This window comes from Phocoena phocoena, chromosome 1 (genome assembly GCF_963924675.1).
Source record: "Phocoena phocoena chromosome 1, mPhoPho1.1, whole genome shotgun sequence".
Taxonomy (NCBI): domain Eukaryota; kingdom Metazoa; phylum Chordata; class Mammalia; order Artiodactyla; family Phocoenidae; genus Phocoena; species Phocoena phocoena.
The window spans coordinates 170386350-170403922 of record NC_089219.1 but is presented as its reverse complement, the minus strand read 5'-3'; the positions used below and the strand labels follow the sequence as shown (position 1 = coordinate 170403922).

Sequence of the window (17573 nt, the reverse complement as noted above, 5' to 3'; positions counted from 1 at the left end):
GTTTCATTGTCACTTATTTTTTCTTTTGATCTGTACATTTTAATTATTGTAGCTTTATGTATAGTATATTCTAATATCTGAACAGGCAAGCCTTGTCTCAAGACTCCTCTTTTTAAAAAATATTATTATCATTTACTTATTTTGAACCTTAGAATTATTTTATCAAGACTTTGCTCTTTTCCTTTCTTCTCCCCAAACTTTCCAATGGCACTTTTGTTGGAATAAATAAATTGCTTTAGAAAATTTGACCTGTCTTTCAGGAATATAGTATATCATTTCTTTTTTTTTTCTTTTTTTAAGTTTTCTTTTACATCTCTTGTTAAAGTGACAAATCAATTAAATAGTTATGATTTTCTTTTCCTGTGAGTCCACATTTGATGACAATCACTTCTTTTGGAGAATGTGTCCCACTAGTGTTTAGAGACCTAGCACTGCTCTTCTCGTAACTCTCTATCCTCATCCCTCTTTCTTATGCCTTCCCACATAGCAACACTGATGATATTCCCTATGATTCTGAGATATCTTCTTTCTCTTTACACTCTCCTTTTATAGATTCCTTTCTCTGTAGAGAACCCAAGAATTATTACTTAACCCAGAATATCTTTCCAGAGCATGCAGACCTTGCAGACCCAGCACCCCCTGCTCTGGATACACCGTGCAATTACCTCTCCTTCTCATCTGTTCCATGTCCAGTAGTTCAAAGCTCTTCAATGCTCTCACATCAGCCAAGCTGCAACAAATCATCCAGAAGAAATTGTTTTATCTGTTATCGCCCTATAAATATTTGCATTTTTAACAAGGAACTCTACTCTGAATACCCCCACTCTTCTAAAAATGACTAAACCTTAACGGAACGGTTTAACGGTGCTGCAGGCTGGTGGGGACAGTATTTGGGTACTGATAATATTTCCATCACAACACTGATCTTTGTATCAGTTAAGGCCAATCAGGAGATGGAAACCACTTAGTAATTTGATTCGGAAAGTTTAACATACAGAATTGTTAACTTTAACAGAGGATTGCAATAACAAGGGATTGGCTAGTAAGACGTGAAGAGAACTCTAAAGAAGATAGTAATAGCAGATAAAAGGAGCAGAGAGATAACAGCACCCAAAGAAGAAGTGTGCCCCCTCCCCCTTTAGAAATTTTGGGTTTTAAAGAAAAACAAGAAATGCTCTTCCAGGAAAATGCTAAGCTTAGGGAAAGTCTTTAGAATACGCCTGGCCGATGGAACACGATGTAAGAGTTTGCTACATTATCCGTTTGACTCATTAACTTTGTGAATGGTTGTATCCCGTCATTCATTCATTTCTTCCAAAAATATGTTTGGGTTCCTATCACGTGCCAGGCTCCGTTGCTGGCCTCCGGGGTAGGGTAGTGAATGATATATGGTCCTTATTATCCAGGAGCCGACAAGTTAGGGAAAGGAAATAGGTGCAGCTTGTGGGAGCAGCTTCGAGGGAAAGCAGGGCTGGGAAAGCTGGTGTCAAAGGCTGACCTCAGGGAGAAGCTGGCCCCGGGAGGGAGGCAGGAGCAGACCGCGGAGTGCAGAGCTGCTTTCTCGGTCTCCACCGCGCGGTCTGACGCCTTGAGCGGGCGGGGCGGAGCTAGGTGGGAGGGAGGGGTGGGGGCTAGAACCCTTCCCACCTGCGACCCAAAGGAAGAAAGCGAGATTCTATTCGGTTTGCAATTGGAAGGCACTCAGGAGTTAATCAGAGCGAGATTTCGACCCCTCACGCGATTGTCCTCGCTTCCTCCCTTCTAGTGCGTTTAGTAGGCACGTTCCGGACGTTAGTCCAACACCATAAACCAACATGAAATACGGCAGCAGATACGGAAACAGCCGTGGGGAGGAAATGAAAGTGGACCGGGTCGGGTTGGGGTCAGAGTAGGGCGGCGGACCAGGACAAGGGCGAGCTGGCAGAGGAGTCGGCCGAGAACGTATATTCACTGATTTTTATTATTATTATTGTTTTTTACTGGAGCAGACAGCACGTAAAGACAACCAATTAGTCCTCTTTCCAATCCATATTGTGAGCCTCCAGCCCGAGAACTCCCGGCTAATGGCACCGCCCCGGAACCTTGTATCACCGGAACTAGATGCCGAAGTCCTTTGTGTTACAGCCGGACGCAACGCTCACGGAACGCTTCCGGTTAGGAATCATGGCCGCGGCCGTTCGAGAGTCACGTGTGAGTGCGGGGAAAAAGCTGAAAAATTCACTAAAGAAGAAGGGGAAGATGAAAATGATATCCCCGGCTGCAGCATCGGAGCTGGAAGATAAGGACAAAGATGCTACCGATAATGAAGGTAACGTACTAGGGCTGAGTTTGGCTGCTCAGAGGAAAGGCCGGCATGAGTTTGCGGGAAGCAGGGGATGCGAATGCATTTGCCGCTAGCCGCCCGAATTTCGTCTCCTCAGGACGGCGAAGGGGCGACTTTGGCTCCTTGAGAAGGCTTGGGAAAGTGGTGTTCAGGGAAGGGTCCCTGTTGCGTGTTAAAGCTTCCAAGTTCTTTTATTAGACATTTTTATCGTCACTGTAATTAATTAAAACAGCTGAAACTGCTCCTTCTTATAGCAGCAAAACGAAGCTTACAGTAGCAAGGGACGAAAGGAAGGGGGATGTTTGGAATTACAAGAATGAGTTAGTTCTCATATGGAGCCAGGAGCAAAAGGCCGAAAGAGGAAGACGGATGGTATACTTGAATTTTCTTGTGCGGTAGATGCGTGCATCTGTTGGGGAGTTAAGAGATGAGATAGTAAATGAAAGAAGAGTAGGTGGTTAAAGTAGAGTAGCTAAAAGTAGCAGTTGATAACTCTCTCTCTCAGAGACGTGTGCTATTGAAAGGAAGGAAATATATTTTAAGGCTTTCAACCATGATGTGTCCATGCTTCTACTCTTTACCATCGTTCTTGGCACTAGCTTCTTAGGTTAAAGGGGTCTCAGACGACCCCTGACTTACTACTGCCAGTGATTGCTCCTTTGTACTGTCTATAGCTTTGTAACAGCCAGACCTATTCTTTTATAATGTACCTCAGATCATGTCAGTTATCTGCTCAAGATGAGCCAGTGGCTACCCATCTCAGAATAACATCCAAAGTCCTTAGCCTGTGTATGATCTAGTTCAGGCATCTCTCTCATCATCTGCCCCTCTGCGCTGCCCCTTACTAGCCACATTGATATCCTGTGGTTTGTTATACATATTAAACATAACTCTCACACCATGGGTTCTGCATTTGCTGGTTTCACTGCCTAGAATACTTTTCAGATGCTTGCATGGCTCTCTCTCTCGCTCACTCCTTCAGTCTCTGATTCAATGCCTTGTCTGCGAGACTCGTCCCTGACCGCCCTATCTAATGTACACCACTACTCTCCTCCGTGTCTCCCTGCCTTCACTTTTTGAGTTACTACCCTGCTTTATTTTCCTCAGCATTTCTCAAACCCTCTGACATATTGTATATTTGCTGTGTGTCTCTCCCAGCTGGAATGTAAGTTCCATAAGAGGAGAGACTGCTCTGTACCCAGTGCCTAAGACAGTGCCTGCCGTGTTGTGGATCCTTCGCAGCTATTTAAGTAAATAAGTGAATAAACCTCGACTTCCAGGACTAAGAAGAAGAAACTCTTATACTACTGGAGTCCCTAGGTAATTGGAATCCTTATCTCCTGCCAAAGGAGTTAAGGAAAACAGACAATTCATTGAGCAGGGATTGGAACACCTCCCAATATATATATATATATATATATTTTTTGCTGTACGCGGGCCTCTCACTGTTGTGGCCTCTCCCGTTGAGGAGCACAGGCTCTGGACGCACAGGCTCAGCAGCCATGGCTCACGGGCCCAGCCGCTCCGCGGCATGTGGGGTCTTCCCGGAACGGGGCATGAACCCGTGTCCCCTGCGGCGGCAGGCGGACTCTCAACCACTGCGCTACCAAGGGAAGCCCTCCCAATATTTTTTGAACTCAATAGACTGGTTCCTGTGGGGTTGTCAGAGAAAGAAATACTACTGCATTTGGAGCAGAATATCAGTATTGCTTACAGATTTAGGTGGAAAGTAGATTTCTCTATTCAAGTACTGGATAATTTCAAGTTAGAGCTGTCCTGACTTCTCAGTGCATTATTGTAAATATGATTAGGTTCTAGGGTTCTCTTGCTATTATAGTTCAATTACATTTTGGGTTAAGAAGGCTTTTGGCTAATATAGAGACCTTATTATTCAATTCAGTTCAATGAACAATTGTGTTCTTCTGTATTCTGGTCACCCTCTGGGTGTTGAGGATACAAAGGATGAGTAAATTCCTGCCCTAGAATTAGTCTTCGGGAAGATAGATATTAAACACAGGACTGTAATACAATGTATTGAGTATTATTAAGAGCTCATTATAAAGGTTATAGTTACCATGATCCTGGTCCAGTTAAAAATGGTAAGGATGGAGACAGAGAAATCCATATCATAGAACCCAGCCTAGGCGTTGCTTCCTTCTATCTTATACATATTACTTACAATGTACTGTATTATTATTTTATTTTAACGTGTCTCTCTCCTTTTGGATATAAGTTCAAGTGCTGGAACGATGTCTTATGTATCTTTATTTTCATAGGGCCTTCCTTACACATTTTGGTACTAAGTACATTTTCTTGCTGAATAAATATGGATAAGTAAGGTGTCATTTCATCGAAGCCTTAGTTTTCTAAGTCTGGGGGTGGAGAGGACAGTTTTCTCAGACATAGGAAAAGCACATACACAGTGGCATGCAGCTTCTTAAAACACATGGCTGGTTAGGTTGAGATAATTGTTGGCTATGGCTCTAGCTCTTCAGAGGAGTCACTGAGACTAGGAACAGAGGATAAAGCCAGATTGTAAAGGACCTTGTTTACCATATGAAGGAAATAGGATTCTCTATTTGTAGGCAGTACAGAGCACTTGAGACCTTTTAAGCAAGAGGGTGACACATCTTTATAAACATCACTGCTAACTATATGGTGACTGCCATAGAGAGCCAGAACAATCAGGCAATTGCAAAACTCTTTTAGGGATTGCACTAGCAAAGTACAGGGGAGACAGAGAGACGGTCCCCACTTGAACTGTGTTTCAGAAGGAAAGCATTCAATTTTCCAGATAACCAACTTCCAAATAAACTTGTAGCACCATAAATTTTGGGTGTACTATACTGTTAGAGGACTTAGGTAATAATAACAGTAATATTAGCTTAGGTACTGTTCTAAGCTCCCTGTGTTGTTCTGACAACAACCGTGTGAGACAGGGTTATTATTATCCTCATTTTACTTATAAGAAACTGAGACACAGAGAGGTTTTATCTTGCTCCCCCAGTGCACAAGCTGATAAACAAGTTGGTAAATGACACGACCATTACCTAAGTTTGCTCTAGAGCCTTTACTCTGACCCCTGACTCCGCTGATACGGTTGAGGAACCAGGAGGATAGAGATGATCAAAAAAAAAAAAAAAGCTCACCGGAAAGTAAAAGAGCAAGGGCATAGAATCTTAAGAAAGATTGGGTATGAGGAAACCTTGGTGTTGAGACAGATTTTTTTTCCACTCAGGGAGGTTCCATCACTAAGGGGTGTTTTTGTGGTCAGATTTCTGTAGCATTCCTTCCGCTGTTTTTAACTGTGTAGTCTTCGTTCCTTCCTCACTTATTTCAGCCTTCCTTCTTTTCTCCTAATATCCATGTATTATCTCTAGAAATGAATGATCACTTTTACTCAGTTGTATAAGAGGCACCTGTGTTTGTACTGCTTATTTACTGTGACCTGCCTCAGTTTCCTCATCCCTAAAATGGACGTGATAAGTGTCTCCTCAGGATTTTTGCAAAGATTCAATGAGCTCATATACGTAAAGCATTTAATGTTTGGCACAAGGCACCTACTGATAAATATTTGGATTAATGATCATGACATTTTTTCTGATCTAACAAAACTGCTAGTCCCATCTCTTGACCACCCAATAAGCCTTCCAGCCCTTGATAACCGTGATGTTTATAAGCTGGAGCTTTCTCCAGAAAAAAGATGAGAATTTCCTCTGGTAAACCTGCAAGGTAGCTGATGGCGTTTCTGTTTTACAGATGCGGAGACAGAGGCTTGGAGATACTGTTTCCATTGTGCCTCCCAATGGAAAACTGTTCAGTCCATAGTTGCAGGATGTTGTCTCTTAATTCTGTCCCACTTACTCCATAATCTAATCATTTAGTCATGTATTTTTGTTAAAATTCAGGATTAATAATAGTGATTTTGACAGCTATGGGTTGTCTATGCTTAGTTGTTCCATAGATACCTCACAATATTTGCAAGGCTGGACAGGAATAAAGACACAGACCTTCAAAAAATGTCATGAAGAACCTAGGGGTAAGACAGGAATAAAGACACAGACCTAGAGAACGGGCTTGAGGTTATGGCGAGGGGGAAGGGTGAGCTGTGACAAAGCGAGAGAGAGGCATGGACATATATACACTACCAAACGTAAGGTAGATAGCTAGTGGGAAGCAGTGGCATAGCACAGGGAGATCAACTTGGTGCTTTGTGACCACCTAGAGGGGTGGGATAGGGAGGGTGAAGGGAAGAGGGAAGAGATACGGGAACATATGTATATGTATAACTGATTCACTTTGTTATAAAGCAGAAACTAACACACCATTGTAAAGCAATTATACCCCAATAAAGATGTTAAAATATATATATATATTTGCAAGGCTGAATTCATAATTTCATTTTCCCAAATACAGAAGCCAGTGAATGAGGAGGATGGACTATATCATTGTGAACTGGTGGTAGTCTGCATACCCAGCCTCCACGATCTGAGGGCTGCTTACTCCTCAAGGCTCACACCTTGTCGCACCCCAGCTCGCTAGTGTCACAGTTTCTGAACTCCTCGTTCCGTGAACACATTTGCTCTCCTCCCTCCTAGCCATGCTTATGCTGTCCTAGTAGCTGCTATTTTTTCTTCACTTTCTCATAACCAGCTTCTCTGTGTCCTTTAGATTTCTACTTAGTTGTCTCCCTCTGCTGTTTCTTTCAGGATTTAGAATGTGTCTCTTCAATAGACATAAATAATAAAGGACCTTTTATTTAATAAATTCAGTAATGTAGGTCCTTTGGATGGGACATTTTCCTTTGGTTTAAATCAGAATTTGCTATTTAATATAAGAAGTTGATTTTTTTCCCCTTGTGAAGTCAGGTATTTCTGGAAAAAAGTGAACCATGGAAACAGCTTTTCTAGTTCAGATATTTGTGTACACGTGGCCTTGGCAGAACTATTAAGTTATCAAAAATTTATAGAGAATGGATTCTGAGAGATTATAAAGGCAGGCGATTGAAGCTGACTTCAGACACATGAGGAATCAGCAAATTATAGACTTACTATTAAAGTGTACCAGCTCATTTTATTAGGAAATTGAATTAGAGACTAGAGACTTATCTTTGAATTTTAATTGGTTCATAAAAATTGATAGGGATGTGCCTTATATCAACATTTGAAAGCAACTTCCTTTAGCAAGATGCTACTTAAAGTCCATAGAAAACACACAGGTATAACCCATGTGTTGTTTTAACTTTATTTTTTATCTTCTGGCTTTAATTTCTTTTGACACATTGTTTAAGAAAGGTAGAAAATTGTGCTTTTATGAGTGTAAACCTCTTAAGTATTATTTGTCAGACTTTGCAGAAGTTTCCTAGTTCAGTGGGGAGAGACCTTGAAAGCTTTGGTTACAGCTGTGTCTCAGAACTTGACATAAATCCTGAAACATGGTGTAGTACTCAATATCCATTTATTATAAATTAGAAAACTCTCTTAATGTGATTTTTACACTCTTTTCTCATGTACCAGGTATTTTTAGCTGAAGTTAAAAATTAACAGAAGTTGTATGTAATATAAACTTGAATGATAGCAAAATGATTCAGGCTGAAGTTTTGGTAAATTGTAATACTCTTCAGTAGGGTTTGAAATCTGGTCATAGTAAAATTGCGGATGATCACGAATCAGAGGTATTTGAAAGGTAAAATGCTGTAGTCAACGTTTGAGTAACACATAAATGTCAAGCATTATAAAGGAGAGGATGCCACCCCTAAGTGAGTTAACCTGGAACTACTCAGATTTATTGAATTGATACCTTGTTGGAGGTTTAGATACAATATATACTTGGCTCTTAAGTTTGTAGTCTAAATAAAAAACACAGGTACACCTAGCCTTCCCAGTCAGTAAATCGTGAAAAAAATGAGAACACTGGTGATGATATCACGTATTATAAAGAAGAGTATGATAACCTCTACCTCTGAGTTATCATTGACCTACTCAGATTTATGGAATTTATGCACTGTTGGAGGTTTAGACACAATACCTACTTGCTTCTTAAACTGATAGTCTTTATTAAAAAAAAAAAAAGCTCTGTAGTCAGTGAATCAACCCAAGTGAAAAAAGCCTTGGTCCAGTGCCATGAAGTGATTGACCCCTCCCTCACAGAATGTGTCCATATGCCTATAAACTAGTAGGGAGGAATGGTAATTTCATTTTTTTCTGAATTATCTGGTTACATACTTGAAAAGTGGCCATACACTTCTAACACAAGACTTGATAACAATCGGTTTAGAAGATCTGAGGAGCTATCCCTTCATTTTTGATAAACTACAAAACAGTATTCAAGATGTAATAACCTAGCAGATAAATGGGCTTTTCATCAAACTGTAGCTTATAGCCTCCTTCATCGTTTAAGTTACTTAAATAGCAAAGGAACATGCCTAAGAAATGAAGTATATCATAGTCCTACTTGAGTGGTTTAGCAATTTATAGGACAGACTCAGGAAACAGACTACTTCCAGGCTCTGTCTGCTCTGGCTTGCCCAGATAGCACACAGTCATGACATCCGATAGTTTGTCCTGTGGTAGAACTTTTCATTTTATTTTTGGTTATTTTTATGGAAACCTGGGGTAACTTCCTTTTTTTTTTTTTTTTTTAAGAGGTAAATGCTTTTTTAAAAAGTTTTCAAGTATCAATTTTGAATATTCTAAATTAAGTACTGATGGGCAGGAAAGATCACGTGACATGATCGATCGGAACAGATGATTTAAACCTGGAGTGGGGAGCAGTATTGTAGAGCTCTGCATAGCTAGGGGCGGAATGAGAATGGGCGCAAGCAATGGCTGTTCTGTTACCTGTGGCCTAGAGAGAAATTCCTTTTTAATTCAAGCTTTATTAAGCTATTTTGTGAATACTTTCTGCCTTAGTTCAGTACGCATTAGTCTGAGCTGAATCTTTGATTCAAAGCTTTGTAGTGCCTTAGAAATCAACAGCCCTATCATCCTACCTTATTAACTTTGTGACTTTGGCCATTTTTTTAAGCTTGAGAACCGTTCCCTTTGTAAATACAATAATAATAGCAACTCAAAGAGTGTTGTGAGGATTAAATGATAACGCATAAGAAGTGTTTTAAATAGCACCCACCCCTAAACACATGTTTTAGAGTGCTCGGAAAGCTGTAGGATGGAGACATCGACCACTTCTGAAATAGAGTCAAAGGTGGCTTCTCACCATGAATGCCTGGTGCATGGGTTATAGGCGATATCCAAGACTGTGGGTAGAATTATAGTGGAAGGAAAATTTATTCCCCCTTCCCCGCTGTTTTTCGGCATCGTTTTTAAAGCTTTTGGGATTCCCCCCTGCTCTGGCTCCCAGGTTCTTAGTACCTTTGTCTGTCTTCTGGTTACTGTCATCTCTTTAGTGCCTACTATGTGCCAGGGCTGTGCTAACTGCTTTTCATGTGTTATTTAATCATCATAACAACCCAGTGAGGTAGGTACTGTTTTTATTCCCATTTTACAGAGACACAGGGATTAGGTAACCTGCCCAAGATTACACTGGTAGGAAGAAATGGAAACAGGACATAGCGCCAAGTCTGCCTAATTTTGTAATCTGAGCTCTTAACCCCTGTGCTGTAACTGATCATCTAAAGCTTCCCATTCAGCACCTCACATGTCCTGTAGATTCCAGCCACCAGAGTTATTTCTTCTTTGTTCCTCTCTTCTCCACAGCCACCTTGTTTGTGTCCTGTGTGTGGTGTGTAATTGACATGTAAACATTTACTATGGGCTAGGCATTCTTCAAGAACTTTGTATATATTAACTCATTTAATTATCACAAAACCGGATGAAGTAGATACTATTTTATTGCCATTTGTACAGACAAGGAAATTAAGGTTGAGAACATAAAAACCTTCAGAAAAGTCACATAGATTTCTGTCTGGAGATAAGATTGAATCAGGCAGCCTGAGTTCTGTGTCTTTACTCTTCAGCCACTGCTAGCTGATCTCAGTCAAATTTTTATGAGAGTTCTGTTTGATTTAGAGTAAATTCTAAAGGTATAAAGTAATATCAAGGTTAACCAATAGCCTTAATGCTCCCAGATGATATTTGTATTTTAAAAGAACAACCTTCTTAATCCAATAGAGAAACTTTTTTAAAAGTAAGGACTTGAGGTAGGTGGTAAGAGAAAAAAGCACTAGCAGTTTGGCCACTTACTGGAAGTACACACCTATAGTGCAGAACTTGGGGCTTGATGTATATTTTATTTCTTGGATGATAAATCAGGCCAGCTTATTTATGTAAACCAACCAGCTTTTCATACCCAATTCTTACCGTCCAATCCCCAAATCTCCAGTTTCAGCCAGTGTGAACTTCTTGTTATTTTATAAATATCTTACCTTCTTCAACATTCCCATGCTTTTGGACATGCTGGTTTCTTCTGCCTGGAATGTCGATAATAATGATGATTACAGTAATAATTTTAATTTTAATGCAGAGCATTGACTCAAATCTAGGATGTTTTTGGTTCTAGATTCAGTGATCTTGCCCCCTGCCTCTTTCAGTTGGCCTCATTGTAGAAACTTGTTTCTTTGGCCTTTTTCCTTCTCTTGTCATTCAAACTCTTGCTTTACTTTTAAGAAACAACTTGAAATCATCTTTGTAAAAGATACCCCTAAACAATCACCCTTTTCTTCATTGTTTTTCTTTTAGAAGAACACTTACAAATTTTACAGATTGTAAAACCAAATTTTACAATCGGTTTTAACTAATTTATATATCCTACTAAACATTTGGCTTCTTCGAGGAGAATTTGATTTTTCATTTTCGCCTTCCTTCGTCTTCATTCACGATTCTTGGTAAATATTGAAGGACTGCGAGTCTTCTTTAAAAACTTTATCCCAGTCTTCTTTAAAAACTTTATCCCAAAGGCTAAGGTGAATAGCTCACTTTTCTACCAGCAGCTAACCATATATCTGGGATCAGGGACAGATGGCAAGTTTGAAAGGCTGATGGAAGTTTGGGGAAAAGGCAGCAAGAGATGGAGAAATGCCTGTGTCTACCTCATTATCTCAGAGGTCTAACCCTGCCCTGTCCAATATGATAGCCACTAGTCACTTTAAATTTAAAATAATTAAAATTAAATAAAGTTAAAAATTCAGTAACTCAGCTGTACTAGCCACATTTGAAGTACTCAGTAGGCTCTTGTGGCTAGTGGCTAGTGGGCAGCTCTGATAATAGAACATTTCCATGAATGCAGAAAGTTCTGTTGGAACCTTGAGTTATTACTTCCAATAAGCATTCTTTGTAGCCCTTCCTTAATTTCCAGATTTTTAAAATAGAATGCAGAATTAGAGTTAATGTTTAAAATAACACACACGACTTCAAAGGAATTTTTTGCTTATCTACATCCACTTAACTTCTTTTAAATATCAGTTCATGGTCAATTCAAAAAATCTCGTCCTCCAGTAAATTTTTAAGGACCAGTTCTATTTTCTGATTTGCATAGTGATTATCTTTGGTATCCTAGAAGTAAATCCTGTTTTTTAGTATGCTGGAAGACCTCATTACAGTGGCATTTTAAATTTATATAAAATATCATCATTTCCATCGGCAGTGAATGCGTGACTAAAAACTTCTGAGCTAGAGCTTCTTAAAAAAATAATAAAATAAAAATTATGACTTCAGTAAATTATTCTGGAATTTTTTTTTTTAATTGGTGGGGTAAGTGCAGGTGGTATGAAATGGTGTTATAAAACGTCATGGATTTATTGTGTCCATCACACATGCATGTTGTGGTAGTCAGGCTGGATAAGAAACACACCAAAGAAAAATAGCCAGGGTTTAGAAATGGAGAAATTGGAGTGGCTTACACAACCATAAAGCCTTTGGCTGCCTTTACAGTGTAGGTGAAACTGAAATTCGCTGCAATTTGTGTGTGAATTCATCAGGACAAAACACTAGATGTCAGTGTTGTAGTTTTGACATTTTACCAGGAGCTAGTAAAGACTTCTGCTTTTAATCACTCAGAGATTCTTCATTGACACAAACTTTTAAGCTGTTGTGCCTCTTTACATTTGGATAAATGCTTACTTAGAAGAAGTACTTTTCAAAGAATTGTTTATTTTGTTATTCGTGCCTGTCTAGTGATGCTGACTGAGGAATAAACATATGCGATATTAACATATATGTTTTTCAGCTAAATATGTTCTCCAAACTTTGTTCCTCAACCCACTTCCCAGGGAACACTGATCTTAGGAGATGCTTCTGGGGGAAAAATAATGTGACTCTGGAATCTGGTATATAGCAGTAACTCAGATCTTCATTGAACGATAGTGCTTTCAGCTTTTGTTTGGCAAAATTTAGATACTTTTTCTTATATTGCAGGGAGTAAGATTTCTTATATCACCTTAGATTTGCATATCAAATCCTAGTCATCTTCTCAGATTTCTTAAATTTGCCCAGCGTACAGGATACAGAGGAAGCTTCAAATTAAATATGTGGCAAATTAATTTCTCTTTAAAAAAATTCTTTCTCTTTATTAAGAAATATGCAGCACATTAAGGCAGTAGAATTATTAGTGATTCTTGCTTTATCATTTCCTTTAATATTTTTTGATACCATTAACATACTTTATGTTTTAAGATCATGCTTTTTAAAAATATAAAGTATTATTTTGCTCTCTGTGTTCAACTCTAGTTTATGTATTGTTCTGTTAATTTTTTGAAGATACTTCATTTTTTTTTTTTTTTTTTTTTGCGGTACGCGGGCCTCTCACTGTTGTGGCCTCTCCCGTTGCAGAGCACAGGCTCCGGACGCGCAGGCTCAGCGGCCATGGCTCACGGGCCCAGCCGCTCCGCGGCATGTGGGATCTTCCCGGACCGGGGCACGAACCCGTGTCCCCTGCATCGGCAGGCAGACTCTCAACCACTGCGCCACCAGGGAAGCTCAAAGATACTTCATTTTTTACTCCTATGCTTGAGGCTCATTTTTATATGTGTATAAAATGTTTTATATATTTTTATTTGCTTTTTTCTAATATGTTACAAGTTTAGTTTCAATATGTTAAATGTTTAGTTTTCCATCCTTTTATTTCATGAATTCTCAACAATTAAAAAATAAAGGTATTGGGGCTTCCCTGGTGGCGCAGTTGTTGAGAGCCCACCTGCCGATGCAGGGGACACGGGTTCATGCCCCGGTCCGGGAAGATCCCACATGCCACGGAGCGGCTGGGCCTGTGAGGCACGGCCACTGAGCCTGCGCATCCGGAGCCTGTGCTCCGCAACGGGAGAGGCCACAACAGTGAGAGGCCCGTGGCGGAAAAAAAAAAAAAAAGGTTTATGCAAAAGTAATACCAAAAAGCAAATATAATGATGACTAGCTAAAAGTCACGTCTTTTCAGCAGTTCTCTTAATTCATGGCTTAAAGTCAAGAGTTTAGGGAGGATCACTCAGAATTGAAGAGCTGACTACACATTCAGTTCCTTTCACTTTGATCGTAGCCATAAGCTGATGTAAAACTACTTTTGAAGTATTTCCTAATAGTTCCATAGGTTTCTGAAGAGCAAAGCAGAAGCTCTTCAGAAGGCTCTGGATCATATAGTTACCCACACACTGTGCTGGGGCTTGTGTTCTTGTTGTTAAAGTACAGTGAGCTTCAGAATTTGAGGTAGGCTGCAAAACTTAAAAGTACCCAGAGCTTCTTGGCAAGTTGATTTTTGAGTAAGGTCACCAACTGGATTGTTGTTTAGGCCACTCCTCTGATCCCAGCCATTTGAATCTTACATGATGACATAGTTTGCTGGTAACCTGTATATGCTTGTTTTGGTGGTTCCGCATGAGAAAATTCAACAGTATACGAATTTGTATCCTCAACCCAGAACTTGGTATTTTCACTCAGTCACCCAGTAGTGCAGTCAAACCCTGGGCACGTATCACTTCGTTAGATTATTTTTCAGAAATGTTAAAACACCCCAATTGATTAATGTCATATGTAGATTCTATAAAAGGAAGTTGGTTTTTAGATATTTCTGCACACAAATTCAGAATTTTAAACATCTGGGCCAAAGCCCTCAGAGAACTTAATCTGACTTCTCTGTGCCATGGGATCACTAGACCATTTTCTTGACAGATTAAAGTTTTTGTTGTTATTTGTTTTTAAAGTAACCTTCATTAGTCTCTTCCAGTAGTTTAATGACACAAAGCCTGGGGATTTGAACACACTCTGCACTGGCACCGTGTCAGCGTCTGTCACCACCTTGATGACAAGACGTGGTGGGGCTGTTAGATTTTTTTCTACTCCCTGGGTCCTGGGTGCTGAAGCCACTGCGGCCTCCCCGTCCACATGGCTCGGCCAGGTCTCTGGGGGAGGATGGCAGTAGGATGGAGGATCCTGCCATTCTCCGCTATTACTGCAGCTGTGGGACTTGGAAAAGTCTCCTCTTGCAAGAATGGAGACTGATGGAGAACCGTTAGCCTTAGGAAGGGCCCCCGGGGTCTTACCATGGCCTTGCCAAGGTCTGCCTCTGGTTTTAAAGTTTAATTTGTTTCTACTCTTAGGTTCTGTAGGAAGCTGTGGATCGGAAAAGGATCGCTTTTCCTCTGGTGAAGAAGCAGTAGAAGCTGACAATGAGGATGAAGCTGAGCCCTGTGACGATGGCAGTGAAAATGCTGTAGAAGCTAGTGTTGGAACTAATGTGGGCTGGGCAGATGCCATGGCTAAAATCCTTAACAAGAAGACTCCTAAAAGTAAACCCACCATTCTGGTCAAAAACAAGGAGCTGGAAAAGGAAAAAGAGAAGTTAAAGCAAGAGAGACTAGAGAAAAGAAAACAGGTGTGTCCTACCAGTTGTTCTGTAGATTAGGTTGTCTAGTCTAGTTCTTATCTGCACCAGATTGTTCCCTGCAGTGTTTGTCCAGCTAACATTACAGTTGGTAACTTGCGTTTTATGTGAGGGTGCATAACCAAGGTTGTGTTCAGAAATCTAGTCTGAATCATTCTGTTAAGCATGTTCACTTTTTGTTCATCTAAGCAAAGCAACAGAAATGTAAACGCCAAGGAAATGGATCCTTTCAAAATCAAGTAGTTATACATGTGACAGTGACTCCTGGGTTTGAATATCTTATTCAGCTTAGCTGTCCAGATACTAACTTCATTAATTCTGAACTAATAGAATCATGTTAGTTACTTTTTGCTCAAAATCTGTTTTATGGTATAAATCTTTGATGATGTCATTGTCAGGGGTTGGTTGCAGTTCTGAAAACAAACTGTTTCACTGTTGGATAAACTTGAGTTCCTGGTACCTTTTGTTAAACCACTGGTGGAAGAAGTTAGACTAGTGCCGCCTACTAATGAAAGGGAAAGGCCAAAAGTTGGACAAAAGTTTGCTGTTGTGTATTACAGAGGAGATATCCCCTGATGAGGTATTTCTGTGTCTAAAAATATTTGGTTACTGAAATAGGTATTATTTTTTAATGAGAGAAAAGTAACTTTCTACAATCGTACTGACAATATAAAAGTACTCATTTCCAAGAGTTATGTTATAGGTAAAAATGAAAGAAAAATAGATTTCAATGGCATTTATTTCCTTTTAAGTTCACCATCCCCTTATCTTGTTTCAAGATGAATGTTTTCTTTGTTCCTAATACTGGTTGGCTCTCTGTAAGAGGCTATATAAAGATGGAACTTTTCAAGTGTTGCTCTTAGAAACAACGTGCTCTTTTATTAATTCGATATTCTCATTGTACTTTATTTAAGATCAGTTTTATCTCTAAATCTTACTGATAGCTTTTCAACTGAAAATTTGAATCTTTGTTTTCTATCTGGCAAAAGCTAGAAGAGGCTTTAATCCTTAATTACCTGTAGTCCTCATGTTCCAGTGAGAGAACAGAATTTTGAAGCCAACAGAAATGAGTCTGTAACTCTGCTCTAGGCTAAAGCTTTGAGTGCTAGAGATGGTACTGTCCACATAATGCATGAAAGCACTCGTGTGGATACCAGAAACACAACACAGCAGCCACAAACACTCTGAGTGTATATTTCTGGGTAGAGTCTATGTAAATTATCATTTTTTAATGTTAAATATTACTGGTTTCCAGAATATTAGCTACTTATTTCTAATCATAAGTATAAAAGTACATTTCAAAGTTAAAAAATATTTTGGGATCCTGCATGCCTGTTATCCCCTGGGTACAATAGAAAATTAAGAATCAACTGTTTTAAAAGTAAGATTTTTAAATTTCTGGCATAGTCTGATAATGAATTTCATGATAGTTAAAATAAATTACATGATTTGGGGAAGAATCTACTCCTTTAAAAAGGAATCAGAGTAATCTTGATACCAAGAGCAGAGATTTGGTTTTACCGTGATCAGATGTTTTTATTAATACAAAATGAGAGATTAAATGAATGGAGAAAAGGAAAAGATAAAAGGAGACTTTTTTTCCACTGATTCTTACTGGTTTTTTTTTTTTTTTTTTTTTTTTTTGCGGTACGCGGGCCTCTCACCGCTGTGGCCTCTCCCGTCGCGGAGCACAGGCTCCGGACGCGCAGGCCCAGCGGCCGCGGCTCACGGGCCCAGCCGCTCCGCGGCACGCGGGATCCTCCCGGACCGGGGCACGAACCCGCATCCCCTGCATCGGCAGGCGGACTCCCAACCACTGCGCCACCAGGGAAGCCCTCTTACTGGTTTTGATGTTCATCAGCTTCTTGGTGATTAGTTCATCATTTCAGTATATTTGATATTGGTGATAGGTTGGCCTGAGGAGGGGACCTGGAGAAGCCGTGTATCAAATCAGGTACCTGAGACCAGGATACCCCCGGAAAACAGTTTTGAATTAGATTGTGTTGTCTTTGAGATTTCCTTATCTCCTGATCCCTTTCTATTTCTGCATTATAGCAAAGAATCAATTTGTTGTAGTTTGTGACTGATATGCTATATTTGGCAAGGATATTGGTCAGATGTGCCATAAGAGAAAAGAAAAATAGTCACTGTATAAACAGGGTATATCTGGATATGACGCTATTCTTTTCAAAGCTGATACAAATTCTTAATAGTTCTGACTGCTGAGGAAGTCAGTTTCTAAAAATAAAGAGAAACGGTATTTAAACCTGTGGTTACGGAAGAGGGTAGTTTGGAGCCTCGCTGATGCTCCCCTCCGAGGATCTGGTGATGGCAGGGCGGGAACGGGGCTGCGCACACCCTGCCTTGTCCTGCCCGGCTGGCGGCTCTCCAGGCCCCTGCTGTCAGAGAGCCTGCCGTCAGCTCA

General features: G+C 40.0%; 1 protein-coding gene across 2 annotated transcripts in view; it reads left to right on the top strand.

The window, feature by feature from the left end:
* Positions 1–2152: 2152 nt before the first annotated feature.
* The window catches only part of RRP15 (ribosomal RNA processing 15 homolog), a 46959-nt gene continuing 31538 nt past the window's right edge, over positions 2153–17573 (top strand). Inside the window, exons 1-2 of one of the 2 annotated variants that reach the window (XM_065893241.1) lie at positions 2153–2308; positions 14865–15139. In XM_065893241.1, coding sequence (XP_065749313.1) covers positions 2164–2308; positions 14865–15139 — 420 coding nt within the window. In that variant the 5' untranslated portion in view covers positions 2153–2163. The remainder of the gene's footprint in view (positions 2309–14864; positions 15140–17573) is intronic. The other variant, XM_065893249.1, reaches the window with a different exon arrangement.